We start from the raw sequence: 27709 nt of genomic DNA on the forward strand, positions 1-27709 counted from the left end.
ACTCCGCGGGACAGGCAGCATTTCTGGCAAACATTCTGATTCATATGTTCTGCGAGCAGGATATGGCCATGCTGCCTAACAACGACAAGTATTGCCAAACAACGACAAGCAAAACGCTGGGCAGGGAGAGACGAAAGAAGGAGATGTCAGCCAAGCTGATTCAGTGCGATACTTGCTGTATGTGGGAGGTCAAGGACATAACTGGTGCCACTGGCTGCTACAAATGTGAGAAGTGCATCCAGGTAGAGCTCCTGAAGGACCGTGTTGGGGAACTGGAGAAGCAAGTGGATGACCTCAGGTTTGTCCGAAAAACGGAGCCGTTCCTCGACGAGTCCTACGGTAAGATTGCTATATAGGGTGGTTGCACGAAAGGTCACTGGATCACAGGGCTCCATGCACGGAGCCGCTAAATCCAACTGGAAGACATCCGTAACTTCCGGTACATGTTATTAATGCTAGAAACGCGTACTCTCCTACCTGTTAAAAACCGCCAAAATGTTGAATTTTTGCGCTGAAAAAAATTGTGGGAGTCGGGGTAAGTGTGAGAGACATGTACCCAACTTCAGAATTCCAAACGTGAAGCGAAATGAAGCGAGAACTGAAGGCACAACAACAGCTAAAGTGCTTGGTAAACATTGAAAATATTGGGAATTATCGCGTTTGCTCACTGCATTTCATAGAAAACATAGAAATTAGGTGCAGGAGTAGGCCATTCGGCCCTTCGAGCCTGCACCGCCATTCAATATGATCATGGCTGATCATCCAACTCAGTATCCCGTACCTGCCTTCTCTCCATTCCCTCTAATCCCCTTAGCCACAAGGGCCACATCTAACTCCCTCTTAAATATAGCCAATGAACTGGCCTTGACTACCCTCTGTGGCGTTCCAGAGATTCACCACTCTCTGTGTGAAAAAAGTTCTTCTCATCTCGGTTTTAAAGGATTTCCCCCTTATCCTTAAACTGTGACCCCTTGTCCTGGACTTCCCCAACATCGGGAGCAATCTTCCTGCATCTAGCCTGTCCAACCCCTTAAGAATTTTGTAAGTTTCTATAAGATCCCCTCTCAATCTCCTAAATTCTAGAGAGTATAAACCAAGTCTATCCAGTCTTTCTTCATAAGACAGTCCTGACATCCCAAGAATCAGTCTGGTGAACCTTCTCTGCACTCCCTCTATGGCAATAATGTCTTTCCTCAGATTTGGAGACCAAAACTGTACGCAATACTCCAGGTGTGGTCTCACCAAGACCCTGTACAACTGCAGTAGAACCTCCCTGCTCCTATACTCAAATCCTTTTGCTATGAAAGCTAACATACCATTCGCTTTCTTCACTGCCTGCTGCACCTGCATGCCCACTTTCAATGACTGGTGTACCATGACACCCAGGTCTCGCTGCATCTCCCCTTTTCCTAGTCGGCCATCATTTAGATAATAGTCTGCTTTCCTGTTTTTGCCACCAAAATGGATAACCTCACATTTATCCACATTATACTGCATCTGCCAAACATTTGCCCACTCACCCAGCCTATCCAAGTCACCTTGCAGTCTCCTAGCATCCTCCTCACAGCTAACCCTGCCCCCCAGCTTAGTGCCATCCGCAAACTTGGAGATATTGCCTTCAATTCCCTCATCCAGATCATTAATATATATTGTAAATAGCTGGGGTCCCAGCACTGAGCCTTGCGGTACCCCACTAGTCACTGCCTGCCATTGTGAAAAGGACCCGTTTACTCCTACTCTTTGCTTCCTGTTTGCCAGCCAGTTCTCTATCCACATCAATACTGAACCCCCAATGCCGTGTGCTTTAAGTTTGTAAACTAATCTCTTACGTGGGACCTTGTCAAAAGCCTTCTGGAAGTCCAGATACTCCACATCCACTGGTTCTCCCCTATCCACGCTACTAGTTACATCCTCGAAAAATTCTATAAGATTCGTCAGACATGATTTACCTTTTGTAAATCCATGCTGACTTTGTCCAATGATTTCACCACTTTCCAAATGTGCTGCTATCCCATCTTTAATAACTGACTCTAGCAGTTTCCCCACTACCGATGTTAGACTAACTGGTCTGTAATTCCCCGTTTTCTCTCTCCCTCCCTTCTTAAAAAGTGGGGTTACGTTTGCTACCCGCCAATCCTCAGGAACTACTCCAGAATCTAAAGAGTTTTGAAAGATTATTACTAATGCATCCACTATTTCTGGAGCTACTTCCTTAAGTACTCTGGGATGCAGCCTATCTGGCCCTGGGGATTTATCGGCCTTTAATCCATTCAATTTACCCAACACCACTTCCCGGCTAACCTGGATTTCACTCAATTCCTCCAACTCCTTTGACCCGCGGTCCCCTGCTATTTCCGGCAGATTATTTATGTCTTCCTTAGTGAAGACGGAACCAAAGTAGTTATTCAATTGGTCCGCCATATCCTTGTTCCCCATGATCAACTCACCTGTTTCTGACTGCAAGGGACCTACATTTGTTTTAACTAATCTCTTTCTTTTCACATATCTATAAAAACTTTTGCAGTCAGTTTTTATGTTCCCTGCCAGTTTTCTTTCATAATCTATTTTTCCTTTCCTAATTAAGCCCTTTGTCCTCCTCTGCTGGTCTCTGAATTTCTCCCAGTCTGCTGCTTTTTCTGGCTAATTTGTACGAATCATCCTTCGCTTTGATACTATCCCTGATTTCCCTTGTTATCCACGGATGCACTACCTTCCCTGATTTATTCTTTTGCCAAACTGGGATGAACAATTTTTGTAGTTCATCCATGCAGTCTTTAAATGTCTTCCATTGCATATCCACCGTCAACCCTTTTAGAATTAATTGCCAGTCAATCTTGGCCAATTCACGTCTCATACCCTCAAAGTTACCTTTCTTTAAGTTCAGAACCATTGTTTCTGAATTAACAATGTCACTCTCCATCCTAATGAAGAACTCAACCATATTATGGTCACTCTTGCCCAAGGGGGCACGTACAACAAGACTGCTAACTAACCCTTCCTCATTACTCAATACCCAGTCTAAAATAGCCTGCTCTCTCGTTGGTTCCTCAGAGAGTGGTAGCTGTGTGGAATGAGCTTCCAGTGAAGGTGGTGGAGGCAGGTTCGTTTTTATCATTTAAAAATAAATTGGATAGTTATATGGATGGGAAAGGAATGGAGGGTTATGGTCTGAGTGCAGGTATATGGGACTAGGGGAGATTATGTGTTCGGCACGGACTAGAAGGGTCGAGATGGCCTGTTTCCGTGCTGTAATTGTTATATGGTTATATGTTGATTTAGATAACTATCCCGCATACATTCCAAAAAATCCTCTTCCTCAGCACCCCTGCCAATTTGATTCACCCAATCTATATGTAGATTGAAGTCACCCATTATAACGGTTTTGCCTTTGTCGCACGCATTTCTAATTTCCTGTTTGATACCATCTCCAATTTCACTACTACTGTTAGGTGGCCTGTACACAACACCCACCAGCGTTTTCTGCCCCTTAGTGTTTCGCAGCTCTACCCATACCGATTCCACATCCTGCAAACTAATGTCCTTCCTTTCCATTGCGTTAAATCTTCTCTCTAATCAGCAACGCTACCCCACCTCCTTTTTCTTTCTCTCTATCCCTCCTGAATATTGAATATCCCTGGATGTTCAGCTCCCAGCCTTGGTCACCCTGGAGCCATGTCTCCGTGATCCCAACTATATCATAGTCATTAATAGCTATCTGCACATTCAACTCATCCACCTTATTACGAATGCTCCTTGCATTGAGACACAAAGCCTTCAGGCGTGTTTTTACAACACTCTTACCCCTTATACAATTTTGTTGAAAAGTGGCCCTTTTTGATTTTTGCCCTGGTTTTGTCTGCCTGCCACTTTTACTTTTCACCTTGCTACCTATTGCTTCTACCCTCATTTTACACCCCTCTGTCTCTACGCTCACACATTTAAGAAACCCTTTCCCTTTAACTCCATCCTCCACTAGCCCATTCGACACCCCACCCCCCTTATTCAGTTTAAAACCACCAAGTAAGGCATTATTTGTGTTTTTTCTTGATTCCTTTGGTATCTAAAAATGATCAGAAGTGATAAATCTGGCTGTAAATGTTTCTTCAGATGCGTTTTCATTTTGTATGTAAAAACCCACGAGAACCATGGGCGATTAAAAAAAATTACAGCCAGATTTATCACTTCTGAAACTTTTTAGATGCCAAAGGAATTAAAAAAAAACACAAATAATGCCTTGCTGTTGATGAAATGCAGTGAGCAAACGGCCAATGTTCGCCAAGCACTCTGGCTGTTGTTGTCACTTCAGCTCTCATTTTTATCTACTGTCATTTCTCCTCACTTTTGGAATTCTGAAGTAGGCTAAATGTCTCTCACGCTTATCCAGATTTCCATAATTATTTACAGCGCAAAAATTGACCATTTCAGCGGATTTTAACGGGCCCGCTACGTTGGAAACAATGGTAAGTGCCTACCTGCAGTACATCGCATGTAATCCATTTGGAGTAGCCTAGCAACAGTACGGGTCATGGGTCGTGACCTGACTGCCGTGAAACCTCCCTATATCTACGGTACTGGAAGAGAGAAGGTGGGTGATGGTGAGAAGGGGATGGAAACATGGAATGTAAAGGTCCTCGGGTGTTGTACCTCTTGTGAACAGATTCACCCACTTAGAAGGGACAAAATACGTTAACACACTGAGCGGTGCACTGGCTTGCGAAGCAAAAAGTACTGTTGAGCCAAAACCAAAGAGGCCGACGTCAGGCACTGCTGTGGTAGTTGGAGACTCCATTGTGAGAGGTACGGACAGGGGATTCTGCGGCAACAGACGGGATTCGAGGATGGTGTGCTGCCTCCCTGGTGCCAGGATCCAGGATGTCACGGACAGAGTGCAGAAAATCCTTAAGGGTGAAGGTGAACAGCTGGAAGTTGTAGTGCATGTTGGCACAAACAATGTCGGAAAGAAGGGGATGAATATTCTGAAGCGTGATTTTAGAGAGCTTGGAAAAGTGCTGAAAAGCAGGACCTCCAGGGTGGTTATCTCCGGTTTACTTCCAGTTCCTCGTGCTGGCGAGAGCAGGAACAGGGAGATACAGGACCTGAATGTGTGGCCGAGGAACTGGTGCAGGGGACAGCGAGTTAAATTCTTAGACCACTGGGATCTGTTTTGGAGTAAAGGGGAACTGTACAAATGGGACGGATTGCATCTTAACAGGTGGGGGAACCGGCATTCTGGCAGGCAGTTTTGCCACTACGACACAGGTGGTTTTAAACTAAATAAGGGGGGTGGGGTGTCAAATGGGATAGTCAAGGACGGCGTTAAAGGGAAAGGGATTAAAGGGAGAGTTAATGACCACAGAGTTAACGGGAAAGAAAGCTCACAAAGGGATAGGAGAGTATGGCCAAGTGCAATAAGGATCAATGTGAAAGGTGAGATGCGTAAGGAATTAAAAGTATTGTATTTGAATACGCAAAGTATAAGAAGTAAAGTAGATGAGCTTGAGGCTCAGTTAGAGGTTGGTAGATAGGACATTGTGAGGATTACCGAGACGTGGCTGCAGGAGGATCGGGCCTGGGAACTTCATATTCAGGGTTATACATCTTATAGAAAGGACAGGCAGGTGGGCAGAGGAGGGGGGTAGCTCTGCTGGTGAGGGATGGAATTCAGTCCCTTGTGAGGGAAGACATAGGGACTGACGAGGTAGAGTCACTGTGGATTGATTGAGGAATTATAAAGGCAAGAAGACACATTAATTGGTGTTATCTACAGACCCCCAAATAGTAGCCCGGATGTAGGGTGTAAGTTGCAGCAGGAGTTAAAATTGGCATGTAACAAAGGTAATGCCACTGTGGTGATGGGGGATTTCAATATGCAGGTAGACTGGGAAAATCAGGTTGGTTCAGGACCCCAAGAAAGAGAGTTTGTAGAGTGCCTCTGAGATGGATTCTTAAAGCAGCTTGTAATGGAGCCGACCAGAGAAAGGCAATTCTGGATTTAGTGTTGTCCAATGAAGCATATTTAATAAGAGAACTCAAGGTAAAGGAACCGCTTGGAGGTAGTGATCATAATACGATTAGTTTTAATCTGCAATTTGTGAAGGAAAAGGTTAAATCGGAAGTGTCAGAGATACAGTTGAACAAAGGGGACTATGAAGGCATGGGAGAGGAGCTGGCCAAGGGAGACCAGAAAGGGATCCTAGCAGGAATGACGGTGGAACAGCAATGGCAGGAATTTCTGGGCATAATCCGGAAGACGCAGGATCATTTCATTCCAAAAAGGAAGAAAGATTCTAAGGGGAGTAGGAGGCAACCGTGGCTGACAAGAGAAGTTAGGGATAGAATAAAATTAAAAGAAAAGATGTATAAAAATAATAATAATAAATTTTATTTATGGGCGCCTTTCAAGAGTCTCAAGGACACCTTACAAAAATTTAGCAGGTAGAGGAAAAACATGTAAGGGGAATGAAACAAATAGTAGAGACGTGACTAGTACACAAAGTAAAGACAGAATTCAATACAAAACACAATATGAGGCAATTAATGCACAGACGAAAAGGGAGGGGGACGTGGGGCTAAGGATAGGCAGAGGTGAAGAGATGGGTCTTGAGGCGGGACTGGAAGATGGTGAGGGACACAGAATTGCGGATCAGTTGGGGGAGGGAGTTCCAGAGCCTGGGAGCTGCCCTGGAGAAGGCTCTGTCCCCAAAACTGCGGAGGTTGGACTTGTGGATGGAGAGGAGACCGGCTGATGTGGATCTGAGGGACCGTCAGGGTTGGTAGGGGGAGAGGAGGTCAGTGAGATATGGGGGGGGCCAGATGGTGGAGGGCTTTGTAGGTGAGGATCAGGATTTTGTAGTTGATCCGGTGGGAGATGGGAAGCCAGTGAAGTTGTTTGAGGACTGGAGTGATGTGATGCCCGGATTTGGTGTGGGTAATGAGTCGGGCGGCTGCGTTCTGGCCAGTTGGAGTCGGTTGATGTAGGTGGAGCGGATGCCAAGGAGACGAGAGTTGCAGTAGTCCAGTCGGGAGGAGATGAAGGCATGGATGAGTCTTTCAGCAGCGGGAGGTGTGAGAGAGGGTCTGAGTTTGGCGATGTTGTGGAGATGAAAGAAGGAGGTTTTAATGACATGGCGGATGTGAGGCTCAAGGGAGAGGGTGGAATCAAAGATCACGCCAAGGTTGCGGGCCTGGGGAGATGGGGAGACAGTGGTGCCGTCGATGGTGAGAGTGGGGTTATTGAGTTTGCTGAGTGTGGCTTTAGAGCCTATGAGGAGGAATTCTGTCTTATCGCTGTTGAGGAAATTATGTTGCATCCAGGTTTTTATAGCTGACAAACAGGAGTTGATATGGGAGAGGGGGGGGGGTGGTTGTGGGGGGATTTGGTGCCGAGGTAGATCTGGGTGTCATCAGCGTAACAGTGGAAGTCCAGGTTGAAGTGGCGGAGTATCTGACCAAGGGGGAGGATGTAGATGATGAAGAGGAGGGGGCCGAGTACGGAGCCTTGGGGAACACCTTGAGTGACTGTGGCTGTAGCAGAGGTGTGGTTGTGGAGAGAGATGAAGTGGGATCTGTTGGAAAGGTAGGAACGGAGCCAGCTGAGTGCAGAGCCTTCAATGCCGAGGTCTTTGAGTCTGGTGAGCAGGATGTTATGGTTCACTGTATCGAAGGCTGCGCTCAGGTCGAGGAGGATGAGGATGTTGAGGGAACCAGTGTCAGCAGAGGTGAGGAGGTCGTTGAGGGCTTTGAGGAGAGCAGTTTCTGTGCTATGGAGGGGGCGAAAGCCAGATTGGAGGGGTTCAAGTAGGTTATACGCAAGGAGGTGGGAATGAAGTTGCGACGCAACGATACGCTCCAGGGTTTTTGAAACAAAGGGGAGGTTTGAGATTGGGCGGTAGTTAATGAGAGAGGAGGGATCAAGACCAGGTTTCTTTAAGATTGGTGTAACAGCAGCAGTTTTGAAAGCGGAGCGGACAATTCCTTGGGACAATGAGGAGTTGAAGAGATTAGTGAGGTAGGGGCAGAGAACGGGGAGGCAGGACTTCAGCAGGGGAGTGGGGAGAGGGTCGAGGGAGCAGGTAGTGGGTTTGGAAGAGCTGATGAGTATAACACAGCAAAGAGTAGTCGGAAGCCTGAGGATTGGGAAACTTTCATAGGACAACAGAAGGAAACAAAATGGGCAATACGGGCTGAAAAGATGAAGTACGAGGGGAAGCTGGCCAGGAATGTAAAGGACAATAAAAGCTTCTTTAGATATGTTAAAGGAAGAAGAATAGCAAAGTCAAATGTGGGTCCCTTGAAGGCAGACACGGGTGAAATTATTACGGGGAACAAGGAAATGGCAGAAGAGCTGAACAGGTACTTCAGATCAGAAGACACAAACAATCTCCCAGATATACTGGAGGACAGAGGATCTAAGGGGGTAGAGGAACTGAAAGAAAATTTTATTAGGCGAGAAATAGTATTGGGTAGGCTAATGGGGCTGAAGGATGATAAATCCCCTGGGCCTGATGGTCTGCATCCCAGGGTCCTCAGGGAGGTGGCTCTAGAAATAGTGGACGCATTGGTGATCATTTTCCAATGTTAAATAGTTTCAGGATCAGTTCCTATGGATTGGAGGATAGCTAATGTCATCCCACTTTTCAAGAAAGGAGCGAGAGAGAAAACGGGGAATTACAGACCAGTTAGCCTGACTTCGGTGGTGGGAAAGATGCTGGAGTCAATTATAATGGGACATTTGGATAGCAGTAAAAGGATTAGTCCAAGTCAACATGGATTTATGAAAGGAAAATCATGCTTGACTAATCTTCTGGAATATTTTGAGGATGTGACAAGTAAAATGGATGAAGGGGAGCCAGTGGATGTAGTGTATCTAGACTTTCAGAAAGCTTTTGATAAGGTCCCGCACGGAGACTGGTGACTAAAATTAGAGCGCATGGTATTGGGGGTAGGGTGTTGACATGGATAGAAAATTGTTTGGCAGACAGGAAGCAAAGAGTAGGAGTGAACGGGTCCTTTTCAGAATGGCAGGCAGTGGCGAGTGGAGTGCCGCAAGGCTCGGTGTTGGGGCCGCAACTGTTTACCATATATTTTAATGATTTGGAAGAGGGAATTAGGAGCAACACTAGCAAGTTTGCGGATGACACAAAGCTGGGTGGCAGTGTCAACTGTGAAGATGATGTTAGGAGGTTGTAGGGTGACGGACAGGATGGGGGAGTGCATGGGCAGATGCAGTTTAATTTGGAGAAATATGAGGTGATCCACTTTGGTGGCAAAAACATGGGGGCAGATTATTATCTCAATGGGGTTAGGTTGGGTAAGGCGGATGTCCAGTGAGACCTGGGTGTCCTTGTACATTGAATGTTGGCTTGCAGGTACAGCAGGATGTACAGCGAGACCTGGGTGTCCTTGTACACTGAAAGTTGGCGTGCAGGTACAGCAGGCAGTGAAGAAAGCTAATGGAGTGTTGGCCTTCATAACAAGAGGATTTCAATTTAGCAGTAGAGAGGTTTTTTTTACAGTTGTATATAGCTCTGGTAAGACCACATCTGGAGTATTGTGTACAGTTTTGGTCTCCTAATTTGAGGAAGGACATCCTTGTGATTGAGGTTCAGTGCAGTGTAGGTTCACGAGATTGATCCCTGGGATGGCGGGACTATCATAGAAACATAGAAACATAGAAAGTAGGTGCGAGAGTAGACCACCAGGTCCGTCGAGCCCGCACCGCCATTCGCTCATGGCTGAACACTAAACAGACACACTTACCCACAAACAGTAGACACAAGACACAGAACACAAGACACTACCCTCCCCTTTATACCGCTATCACCCCTCTCCACCCCAAAAATCTCGTGATCTCCTGGGAGAGGCAAAAAACCGGATAAAAACCCAGGTCCAATTCGGGAAAAAAATCCGGGAAATTCCTCTCCGACCCCAATCCAGGCGATCGACACTTGTCCAGGAGATCACTCAGGTCTTACTATACTAACCATACCTAGGTCCATATCCCTGCCCTCTCCCCGTAGCCCCTTATCCCCTTGGCAGCTAAAAAACCATCTATTTTAGTCTTAAATATATTTAAAGTTTCTGCTTCCACTGCTCCCTGGGGCAGTGAATTCCATAAATTAACCACCCTCTGGGTGAAGAAGTTCTTCCTCATCTCCGTTTTAAAAGAGCCCCCCCTTATTCTGCAACTATGTCCCCTAGTTCTAGTTTCCCCGATCATTGGGAACATCCTCGGTGCATCCACCCGATCAAGGCCCCTCACGATCTTATATGTTTCAATGAGATCGCCTCTCATTCTTCTAAACTCCAAAGAGTAGAGTTCCAGCCTACTTAACCTTTCCTCATATGTCAATCCCCTCATTGCAGGAATTAATCTTGTAAACCTTCGCTGCACTGCCTCCAGGGCTAGTACATCCTTTCTTAAGTATGGACCCCAGAACTGTACACAGTATTCCAAATGTGGTCTCACTAATACTGTGTACAGCTGCAGCAAGACCTCCGTGTTTTTATACTCAATCCCCCTAGCAATAAAGGCCAAAACTCCATTGGCCTTCCTGATTGCTTGCTGCACCTGCATACTAACTTTTAGTGATTCATGTACTAATACCCCTAGATCCCTTTGCGTTGCATTACAACGCAGCTCCTCCTCATTTAGAAAATAACTTGCCCTATCATTTTTTTCCCCAAAGTGAATGACTTCACATTTATTAGTATTAAACTTCATCTGCCAAGTTGTTGCCCACTCACCTAGCTTATCTATATCCTTTTGCAGACTCTTCCTATCCTCCTCATCCCCTACTTTTCCTCCCATTTTTGTATCGTCCGCAAATCATATGATGAAAGATTGAAAAGACCAGGCTTGTATTCACTGGAGTTTAGAATGATGAGGGGTATCCTGTAGAAACATAAATTAATAAAAGGACTGGACAAGCTAGATGCAGGAAAAATGTTCCCAATGTTGGGCGAGTCGAGAACCAGGGGCCACAGTCTTCGGATAAAGGGGAGGTCATTTAAGGCTGAGGTGAGAAAAAACGTTTTCACCCAGAGAGTTGTGAATTTGTGGAATTCCCTGCCACAGAGGGCAGTGGAGGCCAAATCACTGGATGGATTTAAGAGAGAGTTAGATAGAGCTCTAGGGGCTGGTGGAATCCATGGATATGGGGGAGAAGGCAGGCACGGGTTATTAATTGGGGACGATCAGCCATGATCACAGTGAATGGCGGTGCTGGCTCGATTTTCTATGTTTCTAAGGAAATGTATTCGCCAAGTATGTAAGAAGAAGAAACAAATAATTTGATTTGCCATTTTCAATCAAACCAAGAAAAAGCAACAAGACATCAAATTTAACATAAACACCCACCACAGCGCACTGTGATGGAAGGCAATATTTATCTCCTTTTCTCCTGCATTTTGGGGCAATCGAACCATCCGCAGTCAGGGCGACTTGGAGCTCCCTAAGTCGGACCCTATCCGCTGTTAAGTCTGCAGGCTCCCGCGATTGGAGCATCCAAGGTCGATCCTCAGCAAGAGGCCGCCAGCTCCACGATGGTAGGCCGCAGTACGGACGGGGATACGACACGGAAAAGGTTGCGTCTCCGTTGAGGAAAGAGATTTTTAAAAGTTTCCCCCACCCCCTCCCCCATCATGCAAAACTAAAGATTAAAACATACATTTAACAACAGATTAAATGTTGTCCGGCATCTTGTCCGGAAATATTACCATCTGGTTTGGGAATTGCTCTGCCCAGGACAAGAAGGCTCTGCTGCGAGCAGTGCGTTCGGCCGAACGCATTATGGGAACTACACTCGCCCCCCCTGCAGGAACTATACATCAGGAGGTGCAACTCCAGAGCCAATAAAATCATGGGAGACCCCTTCCACCCCAGTAACGGACTGTTCCAGCTGCTACGGTCAGGCAAACGCCTCCGTTGCCATGCGGTGAGAACGGAGAGGTTGAGAAGGAGTTTCTTCCCACAGGCCATTAGGACTGTAAACTCAACTTTTACTGTACCACTCTACTGCTTTTTTTTTAAAGTGCTGTTTTTTTTCTCTTTTTCCTTCCGCCCACAATATTTAATATGTAAAATAATATGTTCCATTCTGTTTGTAGTTTGTTTGGTTGTTTGTTTGTTTGTCTTTTTGCACAAAGTCCGCGAGCATTGCCACTTTTCATTTCTCTGCACATCTCGTATGTGTATGTGACGAATAAACTTGACTTGACTTGACTTGAAAACAACAAAAGATGGAAGGGACAAGACGGATTGTTGGCGAGGATGCCATCGTACGGTGCCACCCGGTGGTAGACTCTACCGTTCAATCATGGCTGATCCATCTTTCGTTCTCAACCCCATTCTCCTGCCTAACATTCCCGTACATAACCCCATGACACCAATACTAATCAAGAATCTGTCCATCTTCGCCTTTCAAATATCCATTGACGGCCTCCATAGTCGGCTGTGGCAATGATTTCCACAGATTCACCACCCTCTGGCTAAATAAATTACTCATCTCCTTTCTGCAGGTACATCCTTTTATTCTGAGGCTATGGCTTCTGGTCCTAGATTCTCCCATTAGTGGAAACATCCACTCCACATGGCCTTTCAATAATCAGTAGGCTTAAATGAGGTCCCCCCCATTATCCTTTTAAACTCCAGTGATTACAGGTCCAGTGTTAAACACTCATCGTACATTAACCCAATCATTCCTGGAATTACTCTCGGGGGAGTTTAACTGGAAAAGAGAGGTAGGACAATCCTACCAACAATTAGAGATCAGTCCTGAACAACTGAACCTGAGGAAGGGTCTCGACCCAAAACGTCACCCATTCCGTCTCTCCAGAGATGCTGCCTGTCCCGCTGAGTTGCTCCAGCATTTTGTGATCTACCTTCAATTTAAACCAGCATTTGCAGTTCCCTACAGAGTCCTGAACAACTATCGACCTCATGTAAATCATGTAAATATGGAGCACACAATGTTCATACCCCCTCGGTATCAACTCTTTCACAGCCAATAATGGATCATGGATCTTTCCTTGATCATCCTTGATTTGCTTCTTTCATACTCTTGTTCTTTGTACCTCCTCCTACCTACAATTTCCCTCTCCCGACTCAGTCAGACGATGGGTCTCGACTGGAAACATTACCTATTCCTTTTCTCCAGAAATACTACCTGACCCGTGGATTTACTCCAGCATTTTTTGTCTATCCACAATGTGTTTTGTGAACTCCTTTTACAGGGAAGAGCGAGCGGGAATGTCAGGAACATCCCATCGGATCTGCGGCATTTGTTGTCTCTCCGGCGCGTGAATGTAAACGATCGCTGAGCATGGAGGAGGGACACACCAGCACATCGGCACAGGAGGCCGGACACACGACGGTCCAAGCTTGGGAGGGATTCACTGCGACTCCTGATGTGTTGTCCAGCCAGAGAGTTCACGACATGGAGAAATTATTCACCTGCTCCGACTGTGGGGAGGCGTTTGCTGGGACGTCCCAGCTGCTGATCCACCAGCGGGTCCACACCGATGAGAAGCCGTTCACCTGCAGCGAGTGCGGGAAGAGATTCACCCAGTCACCCAACGTGATCACACACCAGCGGGTCCACACCGGAGAGAGGCCCTTCACCTGCTCCGACTGCGAGAGGGGATTCAACCATGCTTCCCGCCTGGTGACCCACCAGCAAGTTCACGCTGCGGAGAAACCATTTGCCTGTCCCGATTGTGGGAAGGGATTCTATGAAGCAGGCCAGTTGAGGAGGCACCAGCGAGCTCACACTGGGGAGAGGTCATATGTCTGCTCAGAGTGTGGGAAGGGGTTTATTAGATCATTTCAGCTGCTGAGACACCAGAGAATTCACACGGGGGAGAGGCCGTTCACCTGCTCTGAGTGTGGGAAGAGATTCATTGAATCATCTGCGTTAATGACACACCAGAGAATTCACACCGGGGAGAGGCCGTACACCTGTACTGAGTGTGGGAAGGTGTTCGCTCATTTATCTTCATTACTGAAACACCAGAGTATTCACACCGGGGAGAGGCCGTTCAGCTGCTCTGAATGTGGGAAGGGCTTTGCTCACTTTTACCAGCTGGGAACCCACCAGCGAGTGCACACTGGCGAGAAACCATTTTCCTGTCCCGATTGTGGCAAGGGATTCGCTCAAGCCGGCAATCTGAGGAGGCACAGGCAAATTCACACCAAGTAGAAGTCATGAACCGGTTGTGGCGAGCGGAGGGGCTCCAGAGAACTCACACTGGGGAGAGGCCGTTCATCTGTTCTGATTGTGGCAAGGGATTCGTTCAAATGAGCAGCTTGAAGACACATCAGCGCATTCACACCGGCGAGAAGCCCTTCAACTGTTCCGGGTGTGGGAAGGGATTCACACAATATTCCCACCTGGTGAGTTCACGCTGTGGAGAAACCAGTTGCCTCTCCCAACTGTGGGTAGTTTCACTGATAAATCTAACCTGGTGACCCACCAGAGAATTCACACCGGGGGAGAGGCCACTCGCCTGTTTCGTGTGTGGGAAGGGATTCACTTGATTATCTGAGCTGTTGACACCAGCTCGTTCACGCTGGGTGGGGGCGCGGGCATTTGAAGTAAGGTTTTGGTTCACCGTTTAACCATCACGGTTGCTGAGTCCAGTTGCAAGTCCACAAGCGACTGCTGGTGTTGGACTGCGCGGGTACTGCTGATGTTCATCACACCCAGGACTGAACCTTGGTCGCTGGACACAGTTGGGGTTTGTTCCGATGTTGTTAGTAATTCCTATAAGTGGTTGGGAATTTAATGTCTTGGATCAGTGACAAATAAATACGTTCTGTTGTAAACCCTGTGTCTCTCTGCATGCAAATGTACATTGCGAGGCCACTCGGCCCATGCCAGTCTTTCTGTTATGATGACTCCTCTGGAATGTTCTTGTATTTCTTCCTCCTCTGTTTATTCTGGGGGGGGCGGCCTGTCCCGATTGTGGGAAGGGATTCACTCAAGCAAGCCAGTTGAAGAAGCACGAGCTAATTCACACGGGAGAGGCCGTTCACATGGTTCGAGTGCGGGAAGGGGTTCAGTGACTAATGCATTGCAAACACATCAGCGCATTCACACCGGCGAGAAGCCCTTCATCTGCTCCGAGTGTGGGAAGCGATCCACTCATCTGTCCACGTTAACGACGCACAAGGGAGTTCACACCGGGGAGAGGCCGTTCATCTGCTCCGAGTGTGGGAAGGGATTCACTCAGTATTCACACCTGATGACCCACCAGCGAGAAACCAGTTGCCTCTCCCAACTGTGGTAGTTTCACTGGTAAATCTAACCTGGTGACCCAGCTGAGATTCCAGTCGTTATTTCTTTATTGACCCAGCTGAGAATTCACATTGGGGGAGAGGCCACTCACCTGTCACTGCTGGTGTTGGACTGTGCGGGTACTGCTGATGTTCATCACACCCAGGATTCAACCTTGGTCGCTGGACACAGTTGGGGTTTGTTCCGATGTTGATAATAATTCCTATAAGTGGTCGGGAATTTAATATCTTGGATCAGTGACAAATAAATCAATTATGTTGTAAACCCTGTGTCTCTCAGCACACAATGTACATTGAGAGGCTGAAGGCACCATTTACGTGTAGGCTAGTTACTGTTGGCATATTATATTATTTTCTCTAGATATTTCTAGCAGTATTATTTTGGCCACTTGGGGGGCGCTTCAACTGTTTCAATAAAGAAATAACGACTGGAAGATCTGTTCTTTTGATCTACATAAGATCACTCCCACTTACCTGTGTAGTAAGGTCAATGGAAAGTTGGAGATAGGAAAATATAGAAATTGCCATTACTGTGACCATTCGGCCCATCTGGTCACTGCCTGTCTTTCTCCTCTGTTGACTCCTTTGGAATGTTCTTGTATTTCTTCTTCCTCTGAGTCTGGTTGTTCAAATTTCTGAAGTCACTGTACACGTGACAATAAACAAGACTAAACTGAAATGTCAAATCCTGGGCACAGTTGGGGTTTGTTCAAACCATTTGGCTGTCAGCTGTTAAAGATATCTTTATTTTGAGTCTTGTGGGGGGAAAACCGACATTGAAATTGCTCCAGGTTAACCCTCCAGTTCTAAAACCGCTTGGTGGTCCAACGTGGTTTTCTAGAAATTGTCCTTAGGACGCAACTATTTCAAATTTCTAACCCCTTTAGGAGTTGTGATTTTCACTTAAAATTGAATATATCTATGTCGGAGCTTGCTGTGTTAAATTGCCACCAGAGTTTCCACATGGCAACAATGACTGACTGTTTGCCGCTGGCGAATTCTCGCCGGTGATCGCAGGTAACTTCCATGGCGTCCTTTTTACCCAGAAACCATCGCGCCCCAGAACTCGCCCTATGTTACAGGCGATGCCAAGCGCGCAGGCGCGGAGAAACCCGGAAGTGGTGCGGACAAACGACAAACGACTCCTTTGGACAAAAGACTCCGGAGGATCGGCGGCGGCGGGTAGGAGCGGGGATCCGGGCGCGGGATCAGTCAGCACCGAGGCCCGGCCTGAGGAGCGGCCCCCGGCTGCGGGGAGAATCGGTGCGGCCCTCAGTTACTCCAGCACTTTGTGATCTACCTACGATTTAAACCAGAATTTGCAGTTCTTTCCGACAGAGTCTTGAGCAACTATCGACCTCATTGGAGGATCATGTAAATATGGAGCACACAATGTTCATACCCCCTCGGTATCAACTCTTTCACAATCAACAATGGATCATGGATCTTTCCTTGATCATCCTTGCTGGCCTTGATTTGCTTCTTTCATACTCTTGTTCTTTGTACCTCCTCCTGCCTACACTTTCCCTCTCCCGACTCAGTCAGACGATGGGTCTCGAATCGAAACATTAGCTATTCCTTTTCTCCAGAAATGCTACCTGACCCGCGGATTTACTCCAGCATTTTATGTCTATCCTCAATGTGTTTTGTGAACTCCTTTTACAGGGAAGTGCGAGCGGGAATGTCAGGAACATCCCATTGGATCAGCGGCATTCGCTGTCTCTCCGGCACGTGAATGTCATCGATCGTCGAGCATGGAGGAGGGACACGCCAGCACATCGTCGCAGGAGGCCGGACACACGACGGTCCAAGCGTGGGAGGGATTCACTGCGACTCCTGATGTGTTGACCCGCCGGAGAGTTCACGACATGGAGAAATTATTCATCTGCTCCGACTGTGGGGAGGCGTTTGCTGGGACGTCCCAGCTGCTGATCCACCAGCGGGTCCACACCGATGAGAAGCCGATCACCTGCAGCGAGTGCGGAAAGAGATTCACCCAGTCATCCAACGTGATCACGCACCAGCAGGTCCACACCGGAGAGAGGCCCTTCACCTGCTCCGACTGCGAGAGGGGATTCAACCATGCTTCCCGCCTGGTGACCCACCAGCAAGTTCACACTGTGGAGAAAGCATTTGCCTGTCCCGATTGTGGGAAGGGATTCTCTGAAGCAAGCCAGTTGAGGAGGCACCAGCGAACTCACACTGGGGAGAGGCCATTTGTCTGCCCAGAGTGTGGGAAGGGGTTCATTGCATCATTTCAGCTGCTGAGACACCAGAGAATTCACACGGGGGAGAGGCCGTTTACCTGCTCTGAGTGTGGGAAGCGATTCATTGAATCATGTGCGTTACTGACACACCAGAGAATTCACACCGGGGAGAGGCCGTTCACCTGCTCTGAGTGTGGGAAGGGGTTCATTGGATCATTTCAGCTGCTGAGACACCAGAGAATTCACACGGGGGACAGGCCGTTCACCTGCTCTGAGTGTGGAAAGAGATTCATTGAATCATCTGCGTTACTATCACACCAGAGAATTCACACCGGGGAGAGGCCGTACACCTGTACTGAGTGTGGGAAGGTGTTTGCTCATTTATCTTCATTACTGAAACACCAGAGTATTCACACCGGGGAGAGGCCATTCAGCTGCTCTGAGTGTGGGAAGGGCTTTGCTCACTTTGATCAGCTGAGAACCCACCAACGAGTGCACACTGGCGAGAAACCATTTTCCTGTCCCGATTGTGGCAAGGGATTCACTCAAGCCGGCCATCTGAGGAGGCACAGGCAAATTCACACTAGGTAGAAGTCGTGAACCGGTTCTGGCGAGCGGAGGGGCTCAGCGAGCCGCGAACGGCAGAAGGAATCGCGGTGAGACGCGGCTGGCAGAACTGAGTGCTGCACAGCTGCACTGTAGCGGACAGGCCCTTTGGCACGGAGCCGGTCAAAACTGGGTGGTCAGGGTCGCGCAGAGGTAGAGTTGCTGTCTTATAGTGAGTGCAGCGCCGGAGACCCGGGTTCGATCCTTTCTGCGGGTGCTCTCTGTATGGAGTTTGCACATTCACTCGTGATCTGCGTGGGTTTTCTCCGAGATCTTCGGTTTCCTCCCACGCTCTAAAGACGTGCAGGTTTGTAGGTTAATTGGCTTGGTAAATGTAAAAATTGTCCCTAGTAGGTGTAGAATCAGCATTTCATCAAAGTGGCATTATTGACTGTTATCTTTATTCATTTGTTAGATGAAAAGTATTAACAGTTATGAAATCCGTCAGTAAAATAGGGAACCGCTAAAATGGTTAGTTTTTGGCCTGCGTAAATAAGTGTGCAAGTCGGGGTGGTGACCGTGAGACACAGCTATCTTACTTTAGAGTTCCAAAGAGAAAGAAAATACGAAGGTAAATACAAGAGTGAACTGAAGGGGCAACAAACCACGCGAAACTGACGGATTTCTAACTGGTTAACTTTTCATCTAAACAAATGAATAAAGATAACAGTCAATAATGCCACTTTTGATTAAATGCTGCGAGCAAACGCGATAATTCCCGATATTTCGGCATGCTTTAAATCTCCACGAAAAATGGCCGCGTGTCAAACTTCCGCTGTTTTGACACCTTCAGCTCCCTCTTGTATTACCTTAGTTTCTATCTTTTTTTTGGACTGTAAATCTAGGTAGCTGTTCCTCACGGTTACACCCCAACCGGTAGTTAATGTGCGGGGATCGCTGGTCGGCACGGACCCAATGAGCCGACGGGCCTGTTTCTGCGTTGTATCTCTAAACTGGACTCTGACATCGGATACCATCACGCCCAGGACTGAACACTGACCACTGGGCACGGTTCGGATTTGTTATGCTGTTTCTGTTTGTTTTTTTTTCCTTCCAAGGACTTTATTCAATAATTCCTTATTGAATAAACCGTAACCCTAACTCACAGTGTACCAGAAGGTACAGAAACGTTCAAATGTCACATTGCATCAGGCAATCATTGTAATACAATAGTTGCTTCTATATCTATAAATGCACTCGACCCCCTGTGGCGACCAGCGTTCACAGAAGGCCTACAGAGTCCCCGTGGACACCACCTGTTCAATCTCCAGGGACACGCGAGCACTAACATAGGCCCGGAAGAGGGGCAGGCAGCTGACTCTGGTGTGACCGTCGACTACCCGCTGCCTGGACCCGCGAATGGCCATCTGGCCAGGCCCAGGAGCAGACAGACAGGAAGATCCCACCCTCCCGATCGACCCTCCCCACTCCCTGCCTTGTACCCAAATACCAGAATCGTGGGACTAAAATGAAACCAAGACTTGAGGAGCAGCCCTTTCAGATACTCGTAGAGGAGCTGCAACCTCTTACACTCCGTGTACACGTGGAACATAGTCTCTTCTTCGCCGCAGACGTTACAGGCAGCTGGCGAGTCCGTGAACCGACTCAAATATTTATTACACACCACGGCCCTGTGCAACACTCTTCGCACCAGGTCCCCGATGTAAAGGGGGAGGACTCCCTTATAGAGAGACCTCCACTGGGGACCTTTGTTAGGCTGCTGCTTGTAATCCCTATAACTGCCTGGAATTTAATATCTTGGATCTGTGGCAAATAAATGAGTTCTGTTGTAAACCCTGTGTCTCTCTGCATGCAATGTACAAAGAGAGGCCATTCGGCCCACCTGGGATGATTCCAATGGAATATTCTTGTACTTCCTCCCCCTCTCATGACTCCGGTGAGGGTGGGTAGGTGAAACTTGTCATTGGTTCATGAGTCTGATATTTGCAATATTTGGCACTTGTAAGTGTAATGATTTTCACACGTGATCGACCAGAGAGGTCGCTTGTACGTGGACTCTCCACATACAAGAACCAAGTGTCTAGGAAGGAACTGCAGATGCTGGAAAATCGAAGATAGACAGAAGTGCTGGAGAAACTCAGCAGCATCTATGGAGCGAAGGAAATGGGCAACGTTTCGGGCCGAAACCCTTCTTCAGACTGATCATTAAGAAGATCATTAACAGTCTGATTCCTGGGTTGTCAGGCCTTTCATATGAAGAAAGACTGGATAGACTCGGTTTGTACTCACTAGAATTTAGAAGATTGAGGGGGGATCTTATAGAAACTTACAAAATTCTTAAGGGGTTGGACAGGCTAGATGCAGGAAGATTGTTCCCGATGTTGGGGAAGTCCAGAACAAGGGGTCACAGTTTAAGGATAAGGGGGAAATCTTTTACGACCGAGATGAGGAAAACATTTTTCACACAGAGAGTGGTGAATCTCTGGAATTCTCTGCCACAGAAGATAGTTGTGGCCAGTTCATTGGTTATATTTAAGAGGGAGTTAGATGTGGCCCTTGTGGTTAAAGGGATCAGGGGGTATGGAGAGAAGGCAGGTACAGGATACTGAGTTGGATGATCAGCCATGATCATATTGAATGGCAGTGCAGGCTTGAAGGACCAAATGGCCTACTCCTGCTCCTATTTTCTATGTTTCTAAGAAGGGTTTCTGCCCGAAACGTTGCCTATTTCCTTCGCTCCATAGATGCTGCTGCACCCGCTGAGCTTCTCCAGAACCAAGTGTCTGTTGTCCATTGGGGATCGCTGAGCCGGTTTATTTCAGGTAACTTCCATGGCGCATTATTTACCCAGAAACCTCCGCGCCCCAGAACTCGCCCTATGTTGCAGGCGAAGCCAAGCGCGCAGGCGCGGAGAGCCCGGAAGTGATGGGGACAAGGCGCGCATGCGGTCCGTGGACAAAAGACTCCGGAGGATCGGCGGCGGGTAGGAGCGGGGATCCGGGCGCGGGATCAGTCAGCACCGAGGCCCGGCCTGAGGAGCGGCCCCCGGCTGCGGGGAGAATCGGTGCGGTCCCTCGGGGACACGGTGGCCCGTCACCTGGGGACGGTGCCGGTCCTTCTCTCCCCCCCCTCCTCCTCTCCGGGACCACAATGTCCCCTGTGGACCAAGCACAGAAAGACCATGCGGCAAGTGTTGGAGTAACTCGGCGGGCCACAGGCAGCATCTCTGGGGGACGTGGATAGGCAACGTTTCGGGTTGAGACCCTTCTTGAGAATGATCATAAGTTATAGGGGCGGAATTCAACCATTCCCCTCCATCAAGTCTGCGCCGATATTCAATCAAAGCAACTCACCCCGTTGTGAATCTGGGGAGTTTCTCTGCCTCAGAGGGCAGTGGAGGCCGATTCACTACTGGATAGAAACATAGAAACATAGAAATTAGGTGCAGGAGTAGGCCATTCGGCCCTTCGAGCCTGCACCGCCATTCAATATGATCATGGCTGATCATCCAACTCAGTATCCTGTACCTGCCTTCTCTCCATACCCCCTGATCCCCTTAGCCACAAGGGCCACATCTAACTCCCTCTTAAATATAGCCAATGAACTGGCCTCGACTACCCTCTGTGGCAGGGAGTTCCAGAGATTCACCACTCTCTGTGTGAAAAAAATGCTTTCAGTAGAGAGTTAGACAGAGCTCTTCGGAAGTAAGAATTTCATTGTTCTATCTTTGACAATAAAGCACTCTTGAATCAAGGGAAGGTACACAAAAATGCTGGAGAAATTCAGCGGGTGCAGCAGCATCTATGGAGCGAAGGAGATAGGCAACGTTTCGGGCCGAAACCCTTCTTCAGACCCCTTGAATCAAGGGATATGGGGAGAAGGCAGGAACGGGGTACTGATTGCGGATGATCAGCCAAGATCACATTGAATGGCTCAAAGGGCCGAATGGCCTTCTCCTGCATCTATGTATCTTTCCTTCTCAAGGTTATTCTGCCTCCTGAATTCTGCTCTAATAACTTATGATCAGTCTCAAGAAAGACCTCGACCCGAAATGTTGCCTATCCGTGTTCTCCGGAGATGCTGCCTTTGGCCCGCTGAGTTACTCCAGCAATTTGTGCTTGGCTCAAGGTTCCAGCATCTGCTGTTCCTTGTGTCTGAGGAAGGGTCTTGACCCGAAATGTCACCCATTCTTTCTACCCAGAGATGCTGCCTTTCCCTCTAAGTTACTCCAGCAATTTGTGCCTATTCTGCCTTCGCCTGGGATAATTCTCGGGGGAAAGAAACTGGAAAAGAGAGATGGGGCGGGTAAAACCTGGCAACTGAAGGGGGCAATGTCAGTCTCAGACACAGCAAGCTCCAGATATGTGCAAGAATGTTGGTCTCTTTATAATTTAGTGATACAAAATGGAAACAGGCCCTTCTGCCCACTGAGTCCGCTCCATCGAGCAATCATCCCCGATACTAGCACTATTCTACGCACCAGGGACAATTTACAATTTTATCCAAGCCACTTAACCTGCAAACCTGCATTTCTCTGGAGTGTAAGAGAAAACTGGAGCACCTGGAGAAAAACCACACGGTCACAGGGAGAACGTACAAACTCCGTACAGTCTACCCGTAATCAGGATCGAGTACAGGTCTCGCTCTAAGGCAGCAATGTGGAGTTTGCATGTTCACCCTGTGATCACTTGGGTTTCCTCCGGGTGTCCTGGTTTTCTCCCACGTCCCAAAGATCTGTGGGTTTGCAGGTTAATTGGTCTCTGTAAAATTGCCCAAAATGTTTAAGGAGTGGCTAAGAAAGTGTGATGATATTGAATATAGAAGTTGGTAGGTCATGTTGCAGTTGTATAAGACGTTGGTGAGAATGCATTTAGAGTATGTGTTCAGTTCTGGGCACCATGTTATAGGAAAGATATTGTCAAGCTTGAAAGGGTTCAGAGAAGATTTACGAGGATGTTGCCAGGACTCGAGGGTATGAGGTACAGGGAGAGGTTGAGCAGGCTGGGTCTCTATTCCTTGGAGTGCAGGAGGATGAGGGATAATCTTATGGAGGTGTATAAAATCATGAGAGGAATAGATCGGGTAGATACACAGAGTCTCTTGCCCAGAGTAGGGGAATGGAGGACCAGAGGACATAAGTTCAAGGTGAAGGGGAAGAGATTTAAAAGGAATCAGAGGGGTAACTTTTCATACCAAGGGTGGTGGGCTGATGGAACAAGTTGTCAGAGGAGGTAGTTGAGGCAGGGACTATCCCAAAGTTTAAGAAACAGTTAGACAGGTACATGGATAGGACAGGTTTAGGGAGATATGGACCAAACGCAGGCAGGTGGGACTGGTGTAGCTGCGACATGTTGGCCGGTGTGGGCAAGTTGGGCAGAAGGGCCTGTTTCCACACTGTTTCACTCTATAACTATGGACCATTGAACCTGTTACCATGTTGTATCTATTTACTAAAACTAAGTTAACTTTCCATGAAACTCAGGAGAAACTCAGCGGGTGAGGCAGCATCTATGGAGTGAAGGAATAGGCGACGTTTCGGGTCGAGACTCTGTTTGTCGACCTTCGATTTTTCCAGCATGTGCAGTTCTTTCTTAAACATTTAACTTTCCAAAAAGAACATTTTCGTACGAGTGGATGAGAAATTTTCTGCCAATTTTTCATCCCATCACAACCCCTCATCAAATTCTGGTTGTAAATCCTGTGCAGTGTCCAGAGATCACAGCATCTTTTGTGGCAACATTCAGTTGAATGTTTTACAGATGTGCCATCGAAAGTATCTTATCGTGAAGTGTCACAGCACAGTTTGGGAACAGCTCCGTCCAAGTCTGCAAAAAATTGCCCATTGAACGCAGCCCAGACCATCACGCAAACCATCTCCCTTCCATTGACAATAGACAATAGGTGCAGGAGTAGGCCATGCGGCCCTTCAAGCCAGCACCGCCATTCAATGTGATCATGGCTGATCATCCCCAATCAGTACCCCGTTCCTTCCTTCTCCCCATATCTTCGCTACGCTATCTTTAAGAGCCCTATCTAGCTCTCTCTTGGAAGTTTCCAGAGAACTGGCCTCCACCGCCCTCTGAGGCAGAGAATTCCACAGACTCACAACTCTCTGAGTGAAAAAGTGTTTCCTCGTCTCCATTCTAAATGGCCTACCCCTTATTCTTAAACTGTGGCCCTTGGTTCTGGACTCCCCCAACGTCGGGAACATGTTTCCTGCCTCTAGCGTGTCCAGCAATGGATCGAAGATAGACACAGATAGCAGGAGGAATGCAACAGGACAGGCAGCATCTCTGGAGAGAAGGAATGGGTGACGTTTTGAGTCAAGACCCTTCTTCAGACTCAGTTGTTCAGGACTGCCCTCTAATTGTTGGTAGGATAGTCCCACCTCTCTTTTCCAGTTTCAATCCCCCGAGAATAATCCCAGGAATGATTGGGTTAACGGACGATGAGTATTTGATGACACCGGAGTCACTGCAGTTTAAAAGGCTGAAGGGTCTCCACCCGAAACATCACCCATTCCTTGTCTCCAGAGATGCTGCCTGTCCCGCTGAGTTACTCCAGCTTTTTGTGTCTATCTTCAGTTTCAACCAGCATCTGCAGTTCCTTCTTCCACAACAATGTGGGTTCCACCTGTTCTTGATCATCCTTGCTGTCCTTGATTTGTTCTTTTCATACCTTTCATTCTTTTGTTCTTTGTACCTCTTCATGCCTCCAATTTCCCTCTTCACTGAAACATAGAAACATAGAAATTAGGTGCAGGAGTAGGCCATTCGGCCCTTTAAGCCTGCACCGCCATTCAATATGATCATGGCTGATCATCCACTCAGTATCCCGTACCTGCCTTCTCTCCATACCCTCTGATCCCCTTAGCCACATCTAACTCCCTCTTAAATATAGCCAATGAACTGGCCTCGACTACCCTCTGTGGCAGGGAGTTCCAGAGATTCACCACTCTCTGTGTGAAAAAAGTTCTTCTCATCTCGGTTTTAAAGGATTTCCCCCTTATCCTTAAGCTGTGACCCCTTGTCCTGGACTTCCCCAACATCGGGAGCAATCTTCCTGCATCTAGCCTGTCCAACCCCTTAAGAATTTTGTAAGTTTCTATAAGATCCCCTCTCAATCTCCTAAATTCTAGAGAGTATAAACCAAGTCTATCCAGTCTTTCTTCATAAGACAGTCCTGACATCCCAAGAATCAGTATGGTGAACCTTCTCTGCACTCCCTCTATGGCAATAATGTCCTTCCTCAGATTTGGAGACCAAAACTGTACGCAATACTCCAGGTGTGGTCTCACCAAGACCCTGTACAACTGCAGTAGAACCTCCCTGCTCCTATACTCAAATCCTTTTGCTATGAAAGCTAACATACCATTCGCTTTCTTCACTGCCTGCTGCACCTGCATGCCCACTTTCAATGACTGGTGTACCATGACACCCAGGTCTCGCTGCATCTCCCCTTTTCCTAGTCTGCCACCATTTAGATAATAGTCTGCTTTCCTGTTTTTGCCACCAAAATGGATAACCTCATATTTATCCACATTATACTGCATCTGCCAAACATTTGCCCACTCACCCAGCCTATCCAAGTCACCTTGCAGTCTCCTAGCATCCTCCTCACAGCTAACACTGCCCCCCAGCTTAGTGTCATCCGCAAACTTGGAGATATTGCCTTCAATTCCCTCATCCAGATCATTAATATATATTGTAAATAGCTGGGGTCCCAGCACTGAGCCTTGCGGTACCCCACTAGTCACTGCCTGCCATTGTGAAGAAGGGCCTCGACCCAAAATGTCATCTATTCCTTTTCTCCAGACATGCTACCTGACCCATACAGTTACTCCAGCATTTTATGTCTATCCTCAATGTGTTTTGTGAACTCCTTTTACAGGGAAAAGCGGGCGGAGGATTTGCATGGGAATGGCAGGAACATCTCATCGGATCTGCGGCGTTCGTTGTCTCTCCGGCACGTGAATGTCATCGATCGTCGAGCATGGAGGAGGGACACGCCAGCACATCGGCGCAGGAGGCTGAACACACGACGGTCCAAGCGTGGGAGGGACTCACTGCGACTCCTGATGTGTTGACCCGCCGGAGAGTTCACGGTGTGGAGAAGTTATTCATCTGCTCCGACTGTGGGAAGGCGTTTGCTCGGACGTCCCAGCTGCTGATCCACCAGCGGGTCCACACCGGTGAGAGGCCGTTCACCTGCAACGAGTGCGGGAAGAGATTCACCCAGTCGTCCAACCTGATCACACACCAGCGGGTCCACACCGGAGAGAGGCCCTTCACCTGCTCCGAATGCGGGAGGGGCTTCACTCTCTTGTCCAACTTGAGGACCCACCAACGGATCCACACCGGGGAGAGACCCTTCAGCTGCTCCATGTGCGGGAAGGCGTTCATTCAGTCGTCGGAGCTGCTGACCCACCAGAGGGTCCACACGGGGGAGAGGCCGTTCACCTGCTCCGAGTGCGGCAAGGGCTTCACTCGGACGTCCCAGCTGCTGATCCACCAGCGGGTCCACACGGGCGAGAGGCCGTTCTCCTGCGACGAGTGCGGGAAGAGGTTCACCCAGTCATCCAACCTGATCACCCACCAGCGGGTGCACACCGGCGAGAGGCCCTTCACCTGCTCCGACTGCGGGAAGGGCTTCACTCTGCTGCCCAACCTGAGGGCGCACCAGCGGATCCACACCGGCGTCAGGCCCTTCACCTGCCCAGAGTGCGGCAAGGGCTTCACCCAGTCGTCAGAGCTGCTGACCCACCGGCGGACCCACACCGGCGAGAGGCCCTACACCTGCTCCGTGTGCGGCAAGGGCTTCACCCGCTCGTCCCAACTACTGGCACACCGACAGATTCACACTGAGGATGACGTTTAAATTCAGCTTGTCTGTTCACCGTCGCTGAATCCAGGTGAGCGACCGCAGGTGTTGGCCTCTGTGGTTACTGCTGATGTTCGTCAAGGTGGCGCAGCAGCAGAGTTGCTGCCTTACAGCGAATGCAACGCCAGATAGCCGAGTTCCATCCTGACTACGGGTGCTGTGTGTGCGGAGTTTCTACATTCTCCCCGTGACCTGCGTGGGTTTTCTCCAAGATCTTCGGTTTTCTGCCACACTCCAAAGACGTACAGGTTTGTAGGTTAATTGGTTTGGTAAATGTAAAAATTGTCCCTAGTGGGTGTAGGATAGTGTTAATGTGCGGGGATTGCTGGCCGGCGCGGACCCGGTGGGCCGAAGGGCCTGTTTCCGCGCTGCATCTCTAACCTAAACATAAACCCAGGACTGGATACTGGTCTCTGGGCACAGCTGCAGTTTGTTCTGCTGATGTCGGTGCCTCCTATAACTGGGCTGCTGTTTAATAACCTGGACCTGTGATCAATCAGTGAGTTTTTTTGTCAACTCTATCTAGGGTCGTCGCTGTTTATGCAACACACTCAGTGTACAGAGAGAGACCATTCGGCCCAGCTGGTCCCTGCCAGCATTTCTCCTTCCCCTTCACCCTACCTGGATGTTGCTGTGCTTCTTTTCCCTGCCTTCACTCGGCACCCCAGTAAATGCATGCCTGTTATTCGTTATTCTCACCATCGTGAGACCTTTCAAATGGCCGTCATTTGGAGAGGTTTCTCCTGAATTTCCAGGCTGA

General features: G+C 48.2%; 2 protein-coding genes across 2 annotated transcripts; both read left to right on the forward strand.

The window, feature by feature from the left end:
• Positions 1–27140, forward strand: LOC116981582 (zinc finger protein 271-like). Its single transcript, XM_033034705.1, has 4 exons — positions 1–339; positions 16961–18089; positions 24187–24193; positions 26185–27140. The coding sequence occupies exons 1-4, from the start codon at positions 45–47 to the stop codon at positions 26944–26946; spliced, it is 2193 nt and encodes a 730-aa protein (XP_032890596.1). The 5' UTR covers positions 1–44; the 3' UTR covers positions 26947–27140.
• Positions 11447–14307, forward strand: LOC116981561 (gastrula zinc finger protein XlCGF52.1-like). Its single transcript, XM_033034672.1, has 2 exons — positions 11447–11547; positions 13234–14307. The coding sequence occupies exon 2, from the start codon at positions 13323–13325 to the stop codon at positions 14196–14198; it is 876 nt and encodes a 291-aa protein (XP_032890563.1). The 5' UTR covers positions 11447–11547; positions 13234–13322; the 3' UTR covers positions 14199–14307.
• Positions 27141–27709: the final 569 nt, after the last annotated feature.

Source organism: Amblyraja radiata, chromosome 15 (assembly GCF_010909765.2).
Source record: "Amblyraja radiata isolate CabotCenter1 chromosome 15, sAmbRad1.1.pri, whole genome shotgun sequence".
Classification (NCBI taxonomy): Eukaryota; Metazoa; Chordata; class Chondrichthyes; order Rajiformes; family Rajidae; genus Amblyraja; species Amblyraja radiata.

Excerpts from the sequence above, each read along its gene's own strand:
- LOC116981561 (XM_033034672.1), top strand. The coding sequence starts at position 13,323 with ATGGAGGAGGGACACACCAGCACATCGGCACAGGAGGCCGGACACACG.
- LOC116981582 (XM_033034705.1), top strand. The coding sequence starts at position 45 with ATGTTCTGCGAGCAGGATATGGCCATGCTGCCTAACAACGACAAGTAT. Across the intron at positions 340-16,960 it reads GTTCCTCGACGAGTCCTACG|GGAAGTGCGAGCGGGAATGT; the intron begins GTAAGATTGCTA and ends CTCCTTTTACAG.